A 17,691-nucleotide genomic window follows, 5' to 3' on the forward strand; every position below is an offset into this window, starting at 1 on the left:
GGACCTTTGTTGGCAAAGTGATGTCTCTGCTTTTGAATATGCTATCTAGGTTGGTCATAACTTTTCTTCCAAGGAGTAAGCGTCTTTTAATTTCATGGCTGCAGTCACCATCTGCAGTGATTTTGGAGCCCAAAAAAATAAAGTCTGACACTGTTTCCAATGTTTCCCCATCTATTTGCCATGAAGTGGTGGGATGGGATGCCAGGATCTTCGTTTTCTGAATGTTGAACTTTAAGCCAACTTTTTCACTCTCCTCTTTCACTTTCATCAAGAGGCTTTTGAGTTCCTCTTCTCTTTCTGCCATAAGGGTGGTGTCATCTGCATATCTGAGGTTATTGATATTTCTCCTGGTAATCTTGATTCCAGCTTGTGCTTCTTCCAGTCCAGCGTTTCTCATGATGTACTCTGCACAGAAGTTAAATAAGCAGGGTGACAATATACAGCCTTGACGTACTCCTTCTGCTATTTGGAACCAGTCTGTTTGTTCCATGTCCAGTTCTAACTGTTGCTTCCTGATCTGCATATGGGTTTCTCAAGAGGCAGGTCAGGTGGTCTGGTATTCCCATCTCTTTCAGAATTTTCCACAGTTTATTGTGATCCACACAGTCAAAGGCTTTGGCATAGTCAAGAAAGCAGAAATAGATGTTTTTCTGGAACTCTCTTGCTTTTTCCATGATCCAGCGGATGTTGGCAATTTGATCTCTGGTTCCTCTGCCTTTTCTAAAACCAGCTTGAACATAATTGATTAAAGAACAAATTGAGTTATGGAAGAGAATGGAGAACCCAGAAAAGGACCCTCATGCATACAGTCACCTGATCTTTGACAAAGGAACAGAGGCAATACAACAGAGAAAAGATCATCTGAATTTTCAGCAAACGGTGGTGTTACAACTGGACAACCAGGGGTTATTCCACATGCAATTAGCTCTTTTCTAACAATACCGTCTCTTCATGAGCAATAAGCTTTGTATAAATATAGGATAATGCAGGAGTTCATTCTATAAAGGAAGGCGAAAAATAATGAATAGCTTCTTCAGCATTACTGGTTGGGGCATAGACTTGGATTACTGTGATATTGAATGGTTTGCCTTGGAAACGAACAGAGATCATTCTGTCATTTTTGAGATTGCATCCAAGTACTGCATTTCAGACTCTTTTGTTGACCATGATGGCTACTCCATTTCTTCTGAGGGACTCCTGCCCACAGTAGTAGATATAATGGTCATCTGAGTTAAATTCACCCATTCCAGTCCATTTTAGTTCGCTGATTCCTAGAATGTCGACGTTCACTCTTGCCATCTCCTGTTTGACCACTTTCAATTCGCCTTGATTCATGGACCTAACATTCCAGGTTCCTATGCAATATTGCTGTTTACATCATTGGACCTTGCTTCTATCACCAGCCACATCCACAACGGGGTATTGTTTTTGCTTTGGCTCCATCCCTTCATTCTTTCTGGAGTTATTTCTCCATTGTTCTCCAGTAGCATATTGGGCACCTACCGCTCTGGGGAGTTCCTCTTTCAGTATCATATCATTTTGCCTAAGATCTTATTCTACTTTCAAAAAACCTGAAACTGCATACATTATAGGAGTGGTTTGTGGAAGAAATACAGAATTCCAATCAAAGAATCCATACCCAAAGCAATGGCTGAAATAAAAAATATTATGAAGTTAATAATAAAGATTAAAAAAAAAAAAAACTGTTCAGTGTCTTTCATGATTCCTTATTATGACTCCTTCTTTTAATCTACCAACCAGATAAGGGGGCTTCTATTGTACACACATAAAGACAGACTGATTTTTTCCCCCTCAAGGAAAAATTTTAAGCACACCTGAGGGCAATACAGCATTAAGGGAAGGGAGCCAATACAGCATTTAAGCTGGGTTTGAATCTCTGCCCCAAACTTACTTCCCCTGTAACTTTAAGCAAGTTAATTAAATCTCACTTTTTTCACCTTAACCTACATCACAGGGTTTTGAGGATTAAATGACAATTCATGTATTTAGAATGGGCCTTGGCATATGGTGAGCGCTAAGTGGGATGTGCACTGCCAGCAAGACACGCCTATTCTCAGTCCTTACTGAAAAAGGTATCAATTTTAAGATTGAATAATTTAAGCCCTATCTTGAAGATAACTCAATAGAACACTAAAAGTAATGCAGCACTAGGCAGAGTACTGAATTACTTCTAAGCAGTCGCTAACCAAAGGTGGTATGAGAATGCCTTAGAGTTTCTCTCAAAATGAGAAGCCTGGGCTCTATTCCAGCTGCATCAGGCTCTCCAGGGTCCAGGCATGCATATAGAGATATATATGCATGAGATATATAACAGATATAATTTCTATTTATACTTTTAATGTATTTTATATATATTTATATATGAAGTTTCGCAAGTGGCTCTGATGTGAATCGCTGATGGACTGTTGAAACTATTTATGCTTTAATAAAATACTCAAATTTTTTTAAAAAGGCAGATTAACATATTAATCACCAAAATAAATTTAGTGAAATTAATACTTGCAAAAACTATAAGCAGTGTATGAGTCCAGTATTTCCAGGTTTTTCCCATTCAGACCTATCAACCCGCATAGATACATCAAAACCACATCACCTCCCCAACTGTCACTCCTTTTTTGCTATATTAAAGAGAACTTTAATATGTTTTTGCTGTATTAAAGAGAACTGTAAGACATACCATGTCAGCATTACATTTCTAACTCCAACTTCACATGTTTAGCTTGGAGACATGTTCTCTAACATGCTTCCAAAGCAGGATTTCTCAACCTTAGAACTACTGACATTTTGAGCTGGATGATTTGGGGGAATGTGTGGGACACCCAGGCTGTCTGTGCATTAAGATTATTTAGCAGTGTTCCTGGCAATTATCCACTAGATGCCAGTAGAATCTCACCTTACTCCAGTTATGACACCAAAATGTTTCGGACATCCCCTAATGTCCCTTGGGAAAGGAGGGGAGATGGGTGCAAAATCACCCCCAGTTGAGAAACCACTGCTCTAGTGAATGTTTTTCCTGCCTGGCTCTCTGCAGACAATTTTCTCTTTTCTGAGCTAGTGCATTATCTCAATTTCTTCATACAGGACAAAGTGAGCAGACCTGAAAAACAATAAAAGGACTAGCTGGTGTTTTTTAATTGCAAAAAGCAGTATGTTAACTAGCCCAAGAACTTCTCTCTTAGCTATCAGCAACACATTGGTAGAACTGGGTCTTAATGCCCATTCAAGCACTTACCAGCTGTGTGGCCTTGAGCAAGTCACTTAACCTCTCCCAATCAGTTTCATCTGCAAAATCGGAATAACAAGATCTACTTTGCAGAGTTGCTACATTAGAGATAATTTAAATAAAATAATTCTGCACCTAACACATAGTAGAACTATAATAAATGATATTTTTTATTATATTAATACCATAAAGGTTGACAGCACCGAAGGATATTGTATACCCTCTGCAGTACTTACAACAGAACTCCAAATTTATTATGTGTTAGAATCACCAATGACATCTGTTAAAAACTGAAGATGCCCAAATCCTAGTCTCTCAGAGATCCAGGAACAACACTAGAAAAACTGGCTGAGAGTTTTTTATATTCTAATTGACTATGGTATATTTTCACACTGTTGTAAAACTCTACAACATGCTAAGACACATGGGAGTAAGTAATACATGAAAACAATTGAACCACATAAAATATTTGCCACATAGAACAAAAACTACTGTAAAATAATGATGTTTTAACAGTTTATTTTGAAGGTCATTTTAAAAACAAAGTTAAAGACAATCTGAAAAAATTGCACGGAACACATTTATTAAATAAGTTTGTGATTAAATCAATAAGGGAAATGATGTCTTCTTCTGCAACTCCGAAATAAGTTCTGTTGTCCTGAAGGTTCTTATTCTTCCAAAAAGGGGTGGGTGGGGAATCATGGCAACTAAAGCTGCCTCTTAATCATGTAAATCTACAGTAGAAACCAAATTTTTCTGTTCTTCCCAATAAGTCAGTTTCGATCTTCAAACTGTGCCTTGTTTTTTAAAAGATATGATGCTAGAAATTCAATGGGATTTGGTGGTCTGTAAGGGAAAAGAAATCCAAATTTTAGAAATTTACATTTTAGATGTGTTAAATGTATTGTTCCATAAAATCTTTTCTTTTTTTTTTTTTGGCTGCCCCATATGGGATACAAGATCTTAGTTCCTGGACTAGGCATTGAACCTGTGCCCCTGCAGTGGAAGCACACAGTCTTAACCCACTGGATTGCCAGGAAGTCCCTTAAACATATTTTAAAATTAAGCAGCGGGTAGGAGAGGGAGCTGGAAGAAGGCAGTCAAAAGGTACAAAACTCCAATGATAAGTACAAAGGATGTAATGTGCAACATGACCATAGCTGACACTGCTATGTGATATACAAGAAAGTCATTAAAAGAGTAGATCCTAAGAGTTCTCATAACAAAAAGATGCTTTCTTTTTTCTCCACTGTATCTATATATGAGATAATGGATGTTAACTAAACCTATGTGGTAAACCACCATGCTGTATACTTTAAACAGTGATGTATGTCTATGTTTTTCTCAATAAAACTGGAAAAAAATTTTAATAAAATGTTATTTCACATTTATCACCTTTATATATGTTCTTTTTGCTGATAAAACAGGTCCAAAAATGAAAAGTTGGGGGAACATCTATTTTAAACTCTATTATAAAAAAGCATATTTAGAACTGATTTACAATAATCTCTAAACGTTCTCTTAGCACTTTAAATAGCCTTTTGAACTAACTAGACAGAGACATGGAGAAGGCAATGGCAACCCACTCCAGTACTCTTGCCTGGAAAATCCCATGGACAGAGGAGCCAGGCTGCAGTCCATGGGGTCACTAGGAGTCAGACAGGACTGAGCGACTTCACTTTCACTTTTCACTTTCATGCACTGGAGAAGGAAATGGCAGCCCACTCCAGTGTTCTTGCTTGGAGAATTCCAGGGATGGCGGAGCCTGGTGGGCTGCTGTCTATAGGGTCGCACAGAGTCGGACATAACTGAAGTGACTTAGCAGCAGCAGCAGCAGACACAGACAATACTTGTTACATAATAATTTGAGGGATTATTTTGCTAAAATGCCTTACAATAAATGCAAAAACTTGCATTTATTAACAGAATATTACTTTAAAACTTTTTCAAATTTTATTCTTCTAGAATTTAAAGTAATATTTAGAATTTCCAATATACTGGCCTTCTTTTACAGTGTTCACTATTAGTCTTTTGAGAAAAATATCCAAGCAAGAATACTGGAGTGGGTTGCCATTTCCTTCTCCAGGGGATCTTCCCCACTTAGGGACTGAACCCACATCTCCCATTTTTCGTGCACTGGAGGGAAGGTTCTTTACCACTGCGCCACCTGGAAGCCAGTTACACCCAATAAATATTGACTAATGTAACTTACAAAAAAAAATTTTCTTATTGATTTACTTATACAAAAATAATTTAGGTAGACTTATCAGGGAAAAAATATGTACAGGACAGAGAAAAAATTGTAATCTTGCTAACAAAAAAATGTAAATTAAAACAACTTGGTAAAAAAAGTTTATAACACATGTAGCTAAGGCTACACTGGAAGAATCTTAAGGATAAACTTTTTGATGGAAATATATTATTATGGGTCAAACACCATAAAAATAGTCATGTCATTTGAAATAGTAAACCAACTCTTGGGTGTTTATCATAAGGAAGTAATTAAACAAAAACAAAAGGAAATGAAAGCAGATAAACTACCTGGTGACCAACAACAATAAAGGAAATTGAACCTAAATGTTCAAAAACGAGATATAAAATTACATGTATACCATGATTACAAATATGCACATAGGATCTAAGACTAGTAGAAAAATGTCTGAACTGAGGTTATATCTGACTTCTTTTTAAAAAATCTTTAGTATCTATAAGTTTCTTATACAGTAAAAAAAATAACTACACATAATTAATATTTCAACCAGGGAAGTTATTATTTTGCTTTCTCTGGTAAGCCCATTTGCAGACAGACACTATTATCTTACCTTTCCTTTGCAAGTACAGCAAGTCCTTGTAATAAGATAGGCACAACTGTCTGATCCAGATAGGCACGAGTTGGCAAAGACTGGAGATCCACTTTCTGTTTTGATGACTTTTCTGCGTTAATTTTCTCATTTTCTACTATCCTCTAGAGAATTTTTAAAAAAAAATGCATAAATATTAAAACTGCAAATCTCTCTGCCAAAATAAAATCAGACCCATTTCTAAATGTCATTCAAGAATTTTCTGAAGGCATCATAATATCTCATCCTTTTAATGTCGTATCTCCAGATGCTCACTTACTTTCTCTCTTTGCCTTTTTTAGGAGCAAAAATAAGTACTTTTTCTTTGAGAATACCTTCTTACAGTGTGCTTCAAAAAAATCTGGACATGACACTAAGTAGGCAATGGCACCCCACTCCACTACTCTTGCCTGGGAAATCCCATGGACGGAGGAGCCTGGTAGGCTACAGTCCATGGGGTCGCTAAGAGTCGGACAGGACTGAGCGACTTCACTTTCACTTTTCACTTTCCTGCATTGGAGAAGGAAATGGCAACCCACTCCAGTTTTCTTGCCTGGAGAATCCCAGAGACAGGGGATCCTGGTGGGCTGCCATCTATGGGGTCGCACAGAGTCAGACACGACTGAAGTGACTTAGCAGCAGCAGCAGCAGCACTGAATCACAGTGAGAAAACTAGTTCTGTTTCAATTTTTTCATCACAGATAATATCAAGGACAAAGTCTCAGTTTGATCCTAACATGTCTCTAACACTTCTGTAACACTTGCTAACCTCCCTCCTTAGACAGGGAACAGGTTTCAGGCTCAGAGGCTTCAACAGGCAACAGAGCTAAAATATATTACTTCTGTTTTGTAGTCTGTTTTGTATTCCCTGTTTTCATTTTTATAGTTACCTCTACCACAATGAGAATGCTTTTCCATTTATGTTTCTTTTTAAAATAAATGCATCTGATTTTTTTTAAGTAAATTTAAGAAAAAATGTTAAGTAAAAATAGCCAAAAAACAGAAGAAATTACTAACACGGGAAAGATCATTACTGTGATATTTAAATGATATTTAGAAAATGATGACTTATACTTCCTTCACTAAGAATCCCCATGAGAAAATTCAGGCCTTTCATATAGATTCATCTGATATCCAGAGTATCAAAAACTGCTTTACTAAAAAGCTATGCCTTCTGAAAATCTACCATTTCAGAAGTTTAGAAATAAGTCGCCATCTCAAAAGTCAAAACACTATTAAGAGCACTTTTATTTAAAGAACTTTTGTTCCAATCATACTGGAATGGATATAAATAAGTCAATAATTATAAAAACTATTTTTTTATACTTAATTTTTTTAAAGAAAATTTTTTATTTTGTAAAAACTGAGAAAAAACTTTAAGCATATAACATACATACCATGCTTTTCAAAACATTTGCCAGAACTATCAGATAACTTGTCTAGTTTTGCTTATGATTTTTCAGTCTAATTTTTGGACTTAATAAAAATTATATATGCTAATGAATGGAATAGCTATTTGCCCATGAATTAAGAAACTTCTTGTTCATCAGTAAATTTCAACAAATATATGATAAAAACTAGTCATTTACATGACATCCCAATACCTTAACAAAAAACACCAATACCTAAGCAACTCTAATAGATCCTATAATAAGGTCCTTAACAAGTTCTCTGATTTATATCATTTAAACATTCACTAAATACTTACGATGTACTGTAATGCTTAATTTTAGTAGTCAAAATCCTAAATTAATCTAAAAAAATTTACAGTTGACCCCTGAACATGAAGGTTTGGGGCACCAACACGTTCTGCCCAGCCAAAACCCACCTATAACTTACAGTTGGCTCCTCCATATCTGTGGTTCTGTACCTACAGTTCTACATCCTTGGGTTCAACCAACTGGAAATCACGCAGTACTACAGTATTTACTATTGGAAAAAAATCCACATTTAAGTGGACCCACACAGTTCAAACCTATGCTGTTCAAGGGTCAAATGTATATCCAAACTAACACACATATTCATAATAGATTAAGCTTTTAAGAGTGTAGAACAGTGACCATAAAAATGGGAAAAAGTGAGGTGAATCCTATGATTGCCATGCTTACTGCATCCTGCCTAAAGAACTTACAGTGATACCCAGGAAGAAGGAACCAAGCAGAGCCCTGCAGTCACCCCAAGATGAGAAGACAGAGTTGAAAATTCAGAGACCAAGGGAACTAGAAATCGCAGAGCGCTAAGAGGACAGTTTCACAGAAGGGAGTTGATCAGAAAGAGACAAAGAGATCGTCTCCCAGTTTTCAGGTGCGTACTAGTCAGAGCATGAGTGTGAGGGAACTACCCAAGGCCAGAAGAAAAAACCACTTGGAAGAAGCACATGGCACAATCCCCAGAGCTCCACAGGCCAGGAGTAGTTCATGGTCCTATGACCCAGAATGAAAACCTCGTAATACATGAAGCATTGGGCAGAATACACAAGGAAGAAATTAAGCATGAACTAAAGACTTGTGGGTTAGTCACTCAGTCCTGTCCGACTCTTTGTGACCCCATGGAGTGTAGGCTCCTCTGTCCATGGAAGTGGGTTGCCAAAGGCTAATCTGGTCCCATCTAAAAAAGCTTAAAGGCAAACTTCAAAAGGATCAAATAACTTGACCATGTCCCAGAACAAAGCTCAAGGTTTGAAGAAATGCAAAAAAAAAAAAAAAAAATGCACCAGCACCCAACAAAGTGCATAGTGCAAAGCCTTTAGTAAAAATTACCAGACAGACCAAGAAGCAGGAAAAAACCACCCATGATGAAGAGAAAAACCAATTCACAGAAACAGACTCAGAAAGATACTGACAGCATTGGCAATGCCATTAAGCTAGTTATTATAATATATTCCACATGTTAAAGAAGACAGAGGAAAGAATGAATAAATTAAGCTAACAAAATACTTTAAAATATTTGAAGAAATGTCTGAATTTTCAAATATCATTAAAATTCTAAATGCAAAGGTCCAAGAAACTCAATCCTAAGCACAAGAAACATTAAAACAAACAAAAAATTATGCCAAGGCACATCAAAATTAAGTTATCTAAAGCTAGTAATAAAATCTTAAAAGCACAAAGAGAAGGCATTTAAATATGGAGCAAAGAGAGTAGTGACAGAACACTTTTCATCAGAAACAACATCAGCCAGAAGCCAGTGAAGCATATCTACACTCAGCAAATATGCCTCAAAACAAGGGGAAAATAATTATACCTTTTTAGACATTCAGAACCTTAAAGAACTCCTTACCAGCAGACCTCCACTACAAGAAACACTAAAGAAAACCCTTCAGGAGGATGGGAAATGATGCCCGATGGGAAGCTGGATCTACACAGACGGCCGGAGAACCCAGAAATAATAACTATATGGATAAACGTGACTCCTTCCTCTTAATGTTTAAATCTCCTTTAAAGAGATAATTAGACAGAAGTGAAGGGAACACTTCCGGGCTCCACAATCACCTGGAGCAGGCGGCGGCGTTAGGTCGACCCTGCTGGGCCTCTTTCTGCAGCTCCGCCTTTGCTCTGGTCTTTCTGGAAATCTTGCTAGTGCCAGACAGCCTCCCAGACGTGTGTGAGGGACCCACATAGTGCATACATTCCCCACACGGCCCCCCAGGGGCGGGCACAGTGCAATTCTTGATGGCCAGTGAATGGACGACAACAATGTGGCTTTCTGGCTTGTTCAGTTTACTGTTCTGTTTGTTCTGCCTCTTGCTGGGTTGCATGAAGCGGCAAGCTGTTACCAAGCAAGTTACCGAGTAACTTGCTTTGCTGGCAAGTGCTCTGGCCAGTGCTCTGAGGCTGTACCAAAGATGACTTCGCTTCCAGTTAAGCAGAGCATTTCTGGCCTGAGCTTTGTTAGGGGACTGCTGGCACTACCTGTTATATTCATTCATCTTTGTCAACTCTTCCAGTTACAATGAATATTCTCCCAGTCTTGTTATTTTCTTGGCTTCATGCTGCCACATACTGGAAAAAGGCACTTAGTGCAAAGGGTTCAAATAGTTTATCTCTACTGGGACCTCTCGTCCATAAATTAAACACTAATCAACAGAATATTCTGAAATTCAATACTTATCATTAAATAATCTTGATGGCTGCTACAGTTTTTATGCTTTTTTAGTGGCCAAGAAAGTTTGCTCCAGCTTTTTATATACTATAGATTCCTCAATACCACTCTCAAAGAAATCCATATCGTAGAGGACATTAACGAATTGAGGGCTGTTGTTGAATATCTAATAATGAAACCTGCTTGCCCACTGTTTTGTAAGAAGACTTTGTCTCCAGAGCATTGCTTTGATGAGCAGACTAGCACTAACAGTTGCATAGTTTACCATCCAGCTAAGTTATATGTAATACAAATGATTATTATTAGCAGCTGGTACTCTCCAGGTGTAAAACTGACCTCAATGCAATTTACATAAATACATCTCAAAAGAAAAATAATCGTTTTCCCAGAATGCTAAATCAAACTTTTAAACACTGAGGAACTTTATTGTAACCTGTTGTTAATGGTTAAGTAAGTTTAAATCTTGTGACAATGTATCAGAAATTCTTTAGACTGGTGTGCCTTCATCATAAAGTACATCTATTTCTCTTATAAAAATAGCTCGAAAAATTGTTTTCATCTAATTGGTAACCTTAATTTGTATCTGGCATGAGTTGATTATGGTAATACTAACGTGTAAATTCAGCATATTTTGAGACAGTATTCTTTTGGCTTTTAGTAATTTGGGGTGATTTTAACAAAAACACTTCCCACTGTGTTTAATTTCAAATTTTTTCTGAACCAACCAAGTGCTACTTGGTTAGGACAGATTTATTTTTGATGTATCACTATAATAGGAATTCTATATGTATCTTATGCTATGATCCTCCAAATTTTTATTTTCATAATTATTTCTGTGGCTTCAAACATTTTTTTTAAAAGGTCCCACTGTAAGCTTGTTTGTTAGCCAACTGGGTAAATGTCTGTGGTCACCTAGCATTTTACGTTACAGAGCAGTAGTCAAAAGACACTTTTCCTTTCAGAGACCCATTGAGTAACATTTCTCAAATACGAAATCCTTTTTTTAGAAATGTGCACACACAGGTTTCAGTAGTTTACACAATTACTTAGATCAGATTCTTGACTGAGAGTTTTCTTAGTTTCCTAGGCCTAAATTTTCATAATTACAGCAGTGCAGATGCCTTTTGAAAGTCATGTAACTGAAGATTTAGCATATGACTAAACTCAGTATCTGTTCTTAAATAATAATGAAGATTATGTATACTCGCCCATCAAATCTGATTTAAAAGATTTAATAGAAAGGTTTATAGGTAAGGTTATTGATTGGGAATGGGGCTAGAGGAAGAATTAAGAGGTAAACAGTGTATATTTCTAATTTGCAATGCAGAGATAAGTTTGGGGGAATTGGATGTATAATCCAACTGTGATTGAGTTGTATGTTTAATACATTTGTTGCGCTTCCATCAACTCCTTTATAAAACTGATTCTGATCTTTATTACTGCTGTTTAAAACACTGCAAAATGTTAATACTGAGTAATGTAATGGTTTTTGTAACCAGTTTTCTTCTGTGTATGTAACTTGGATTTCTCAAATACACTCAGGGACTTATCAGTAGCATCAGTTTTCTTTTTATTCAACTTTTTGATCCACAGAAATGTGATACTTACTTGATAGCTCAACTGTAGCCAGCTATTTTTGTAATTTTGAAATATTTATCTACTAAGTTAGAGAATGCTCAAACTACCACACAATTACACTCATCTCACACGCTAGTAAAGTAATGCTCAAAATTCTCCAAGCCAGGCTTCAGCAATACGTGAACCATGAACTTCCAGATGTTCAAGCTGGTTTTAGATAAGGCAGAGGAACCAGAGATCAAATTGCCAACATCCGCTGGATCATGGAAAAAGCAAGAGTTCCAGAAAAACATCTATTTCAGCTTTTTTGACTATGCCAAAGCCTTTGACTGTGTAGATCACAATAAACTGTGGAAAATTCTGAAAGAGATGGGAATACCAGACCACCTGACCTGCCTCTTGAGAAACCTATACGCAGGTCAGGAAGCAACAGTTAGAACTGGACATGAAACAACAGACTGGTTCCAAACAGGAAAAGGAGTACGTCAAGGCTGTATATTGTCACTCTGCTTATTTAACTTATATGCAGAGTACATCATGAGAAGCGCTGGGCTGGAGGAAGCACAACCTGGAAATCAAGACTGCCGGGAGAAATATCAATCACCTCAGACATGGAGATGACACCACTCTTATGGCAGAAAGAGAAAAGGAACTAAAAAGCCTCTTGATGAAAGTGAAAGAGGAGAGTGAAAAAGTTGGCTTAAAGCTCAACATTCAGAAAACGAAGATTATGGCATCTGGTCCCATCACTTCATGGGAAATAGATGGGAAAACAGTGGAAACAGTGGCTGACTTTTTGCGGGGGGACTCCAAAATCACTGCAGATGGTGATTGTAGCCATGAAATTAAAAGACACTTACTCCTTGGAAGGAAAGTTATGACCAACCTAGATAGCATATTCAAAAGCAGAGACATTACTTTGCCAACAAAGGTCCGTCTAGCCAAGGCTATGGTTTTTCCAGTGGTCATGTATGGATGTGAGAGTTGGACTGTGAAGAAAGCTGAGTGCCGAAGAATTGATGCTTTTGAACTGTGGTGTTGGAGAAGACTCTTGAAAGTCCCTTGGACTGCAAGGAGATCCAACCAATCCATTCTAAAGGAGATCAGTCCTGGGTGTTCATTGGAAGGACTGATGCTAAAGCTGAAACTCCGATACTTTGGCCACCTCATGCGAAGAGTTAACTCATTGGAAAAGACCCTGATGCTGGGAGGGATTGGGGGCAAGAGGAGAAGGAGATGACAAGAGGATGAGATGGTTGGATGGCATCACCGACTCGATGGACGTGAGTTTGAGTGAACTCCGGGAGTTGGTGATGGACAGGGAGGCCTGGCGTGCTGTGATTCATGGGGTCACAAAGAGTCGGACACGACTGAGCGACTGAACTGAACTGACTGAAGTTAGAGAAGCCCATTAATTTCAGTTGATTGTGGAGGGGGCAGAGTCTCATTATCATTATGTAATCTGATGGTTTTAAAAATTTTCTAGAGCAATAAATTAACTACAATGTGAAGTAAACAATTTAAAATTTTTTAAATAAAAAGGATAATTGACTTTTTAAAGAAAAAATAAAAACAATCAATTGAAGGGTTTATAACATATGCAGAAATATAATATGTGATAACAACAGTATAAAGGCCTGGAGAGAGCAAATGGAAAGATACTGTTGTAAGGTCCTTATACCATATATGAAAAGATATGATACCACTTGGAGGTAAATTGTGGGAAGTTAAACTTCTGTACAAGTCCTAAAGCAGCCACCAAAAAAATTATAAGTCAATAATCAAAATAAAATGGAATTCTAAAAATGAATTTCTAAAAAGAAAAGCAGCAGCTGTAGAACAGTGATTTCCAGACTTTGAGATATCACAAACAAGTAAATTAACAATAACATATTGAAAGAAGGGACTAACATAAGGTTGTTAACTTTATTTAACCAAGTAAAACCTCACAAACAAACAAGCATAATTATTATTTTACTATCACCATTAACTCATAAAAGAACAGGCATTTCAAAATTATGGAAGCAAGAAAACCAATCACCAAATAATGTAGCATCATCATTCATTCACTCCACTTTCCTTTTTTCTCACTGTACTATGGAAATTGGTCTGAAGGTTTGAAAAAATGTATTTGGTATCCCTGTATCATGGCTCTGCCTCCTTATACAAGCATCAACAAGAAAAGACTGCACTGATGCCTAAAAACAATCCTCTTAAATGACTAAAACACTAAGTGGCATAGAGTATCTTCATCTGATTCAGCATAGCAGCTCAATTAAAAACTGCATCATGAAGATTCAAATTCTCTTAACCCTGTTATCAAACCAATGAATAATCCTGGCAATTTACAGGCACAGAGAAGTCACACCACATGACAGGGAATTCTGGAGTTGATCAAGATGAGCAATATAATTTAATCCCACCTCAAAAATGTCAGCCTGCCTAGGTTTAACTTAAACAAGTTAGTCAACTTCTCTGAGCTTTGCAAGAGGAAAAATACACAAAAGTTACTTAGCGCTAATACTAGTAGCTATTACTATTATTACTGTACTTGGAAATGCTCCTGCCCTCATTTATCCAAATGTAATTACTGATGTCTTTCTTTCCCCCATAAAACACACACTTTCTCTATATTCCTAACCAATCCCACCTGCTGCTGCTAAGTCGCTTCAGTCGTGTCCGACTCTGTGCCACCCCACAGACAGCAACCCACTAGGTTCCTCTGTCCCTGGGATTCTCCAGGCAAGAACACTGGAGTGGGTTGCCATTTCCTTCTCCAATGCGTGAAAGTGAAGTCGCTCAGTCATGCCCGACTCTTAGCGACCCCATGGACTGTAGCCCATCAGGCTCCTCTGTCCATGGGATTTTCCAGGCAAGAGTACTGGAGTGGGGTGCCATTGCCTTCTCCGGCCCCCTCATCCATAATTCATAACAAATGTCTTCCCTAAGGAGCTCTCACTGCTTGAAGTATTTCCGGATCATTCACCACAGAGATGGAAATAAATCCCCAGACTGAAGGTTCAGATTTTTCGACATTACACTGTAAATCCAAAATAACACCTGGAAACCTGGGGATTGTTTTGCGGCGATGGTGGAAGCCAGTTCCTCTGTAACATACTAACCATGGTGAGAAAATTCCATAAAGGTGTCTGTGTGTTTCTCTGCCTCAGTGCTTTTATGCATCCCAGTGTTTTTATCCTTTTATCTTTGTCTCTTTTTCATGGTAACTCATCCTCACAAATCATATTATAGCAATCATTTTTTCAAAATCATATATCGTCATATATCATGGTGGCTCAGACGGTAAAGCATCTACCTACAATGCCAGAGACCTGGCTTCAATCCCTGGGTCAGGAAGATCTCCTGGAGAAGGGAATGGCAACCCACTCCAGTATTCTTGCCTCCACCCCGCCCCCCCCGCCCCCCCCCCCCGCGCCCCCCCCCCCGCCAAAAAAAATCCCACCTAGCTCTGGTTAATTGAACTGATCTAGCATTCATTTACAAAGTAACCTCTTTTTTTAGAAAGTAACCTCTTAATACCTAATGAAAAAGCTCTGTAAAAGTATACTCCTTTTGTATACGGTTTTGCACATGTACTCTCTGAATTCAGATTTAACCATGTAAGGCAAAAACGGTGTCTACTACCTGTGTTATAGCTTCCAATGTCTCCTGCTAATGAACTCTGCAAAGATATCAACCTTGACTAAATGTTGACTTCACCAGCACACTATCTGCTACAAAAACAACGGGTTTCCTAATTGTAATGTGCAGTTTTTCCACTGCAATATTCCAACAGAACATAAACAGCCACCAAGCAAAACGATTCTGACAATCTCCGTTAGTAATATACGTTTCTTTCTCTATATCATTTTCAAAGTTCAACCCCTGGACTCAGCTAATACGTACGTCTACATACCACGAAGCATTAGTGCTGCTAATAAAATAAGCTGCCCATAATTTGACACTATTTGGTTCATGATGATAAAGTTTTCCCTTGTGCAAAGCAACCTAGCAAAAAGGGATCCCAAGTTTTCTGCAGCTCTTAAGAGACGCAAAGATATGGCATAGGAACTGGGCAAGTTACCTCGACGTTGTCTGTGAGACCATATTCAGAGTGGGGATTTTCTGCAACCTAGAAAACAAAACACAAGTCACAGAGGCATCAGCCACTCTTCCTTACTGCACACAGCCACCCTAAATCCAGGGCCTCCTAGTACCTGCGTCTGTCCCTCCAGCATCTGCTCTGGCTCCATGGTGGACCCTGCAAGTCACACTCCCAGGATACCAGTCTTGGAAAACAAGAAAAAACGTGAGTTACCTGGGAGATTTTAAGATGAAGACGCCAGGATGGAGCCCAACCCAGTCCCGACCCCGCCCCTCACCCCCACCTGGGCGCGGGAGCACCCCGAGTTGTAGAGGAGCAGGATGGGACTGTCCACGACCGGGCGCCCGCATCAGGTCCGGTAGCTCCGCGGTACTCCCCAAAACCTAGAAGAGGTGGGGAAAAGGGAAAAGGGAGCTGATTACCCGCGCCCAAGCCGTTCGTTCTTAAGAGCCCTGCACCGCGCCAACTCCCAGGACAAACCGCTTCCGCCGTAAGTGGCGGATGTCGCACGACTGCCGCGCCTGCGCAGAATTGTACGGCCGGGACCGTACGGGTTGTAAGGATAACGTGCTGTCTACGATAAGCAGCGTCCTGGCCAAGGTGTGACCTGCAGTCTGCGAAACAATCGTTCCTTGACCTGCCTACGCTGAGCAGTCGCCACCCCATCTGCAGACCCAGTGAATAGACCAGCTGTCAGGGGTTTGGCCCGGCCATCCCTCGGTGCTGCCTGAAATCTGCCGAAGCTCTTCCTCGCGGAACCGAAAAAACTTGCTGAATAATTCTTACGGAAAAAATCTCAGACCGAAATTCAACAAGCCGGGAAAGAATATCAGTTCAGTCAGTTCAGTCGCTAGTCGTGTCCGACTCTTTGCGACCCCATGGACTGCAGCACGCCAGGCCTCCCTGTCCATCACCAACCCCCAGAATTTGCTTAAACTCAAGTCCACTGAGTGGGTGATGCCATCCAGCCATCTCATCCTCTGTCACCCCTTATTCTACTGCCTTCAATCTTCCCTAGCACCAGGGTCTTTTCAAATGAGTCACTTCTTCGCATCAGGTGGCCAAAATATTGGAGTTTCAGCTTCAATATCAGTCCTTCCAATGAATATTCAGGACTGATTTCCTTTAGGATGAACTGTTTGGATCTCCTTGCTGTCCAAGAGACTCTCAAGAGTCTTCTCCAACACCACAGTTCAAAAGCATCAATTCTTCGGCACTCAGCTTTCTTTATGATCCAATTCTCACATCCATACGTGATTACTGGAAAAACTAAAGCTTTGACTAGATGAACCTTTGTTGGCAAAGTAATATCTCTGCTTTTTAATATGCTGCCTAGGTTGGTCATAACTTTTCTTCCAAGGAGCAAGTGTCTTTAATTTCATGCCTGCAGTCACCATCTGCAGTGATTTGGGACCCTCAAAAAATAGTCTATCACTGTTTCCCCATCTATTTGCCACGAAGTGATGGGACCCGATGCCATGAACTTGGTTTTCTGAATGTTGAGTTTCAAGCCAACTTTTTCACTCTCACTTTCATCAAGAGGCTCTTTAGTTGTTCACTTTCTGCCTTATATAAGGGTGGTGTCATATGCATATCTGAGGTTGTTGATATTTCTCCTGGCAATCTTGATTCCGGTTTGTGCTTCATCCAGCCCAGTGTTTCTCATGATGTACTCTGCATATAAGTTAAATAATCAGGGTGACAATATATAGCCTTGACGTACTCTTTTCGCAGTTTGGAACTAGTCTATTGTTCCATGTCCAATTCTAACTGTTGATTCCTGACCTGCATACAGATTTGTCAAGAGACAGGTCAGGTGGTCT

At 38.9% G+C, this 17,691-nt stretch overlaps 1 protein-coding gene and 1 pseudogene across 2 annotated transcripts; one reads left to right on the forward strand and one right to left on the reverse strand.

Annotated features, from left to right (window-relative positions):
* Positions 1 to 3,746: 3,746 nt before the first annotated feature.
* On the reverse strand, positions 3,747 to 16,396 carry DPY30 (dpy-30 histone methyltransferase complex regulatory subunit). 2 transcript variants are annotated; one of them, XM_019969968.2, is made up of 5 exons: positions 16,291 to 16,396; positions 15,981 to 16,052; positions 15,848 to 15,895; positions 6,067 to 6,209; positions 3,747 to 4,090 (listed from the first exon to the last, which is right to left on the reverse strand). In XM_019969968.2, exons 2-5 carry the CDS (start codon positions 16,014 to 16,016, stop codon positions 4,018 to 4,020), a joined length of 300 nt encoding a protein of 99 aa, XP_019825527.1. In that variant the 5' UTR covers positions 16,017 to 16,052; positions 16,291 to 16,396; the 3' UTR covers positions 3,747 to 4,017. The 2 variants fall into 2 exon arrangements, with proteins under 2 accessions (XP_019825527.1, XP_019825528.1); XM_019969969.2 differs by having other exon boundaries at positions 16,152 to 16,291.
* Positions 8,462 to 10,445, forward strand: LOC109565477 (transmembrane protein 33 pseudogene; annotated as a pseudogene).
* Positions 16,397 to 17,691: the final 1,295 nt, after the last annotated feature.

This window comes from Bos indicus, chromosome 11 (assembly GCF_029378745.1).
Source record: "Bos indicus isolate NIAB-ARS_2022 breed Sahiwal x Tharparkar chromosome 11, NIAB-ARS_B.indTharparkar_mat_pri_1.0, whole genome shotgun sequence".
NCBI lineage: Eukaryota > Metazoa > Chordata > Mammalia > Artiodactyla > Bovidae > Bos > Bos indicus.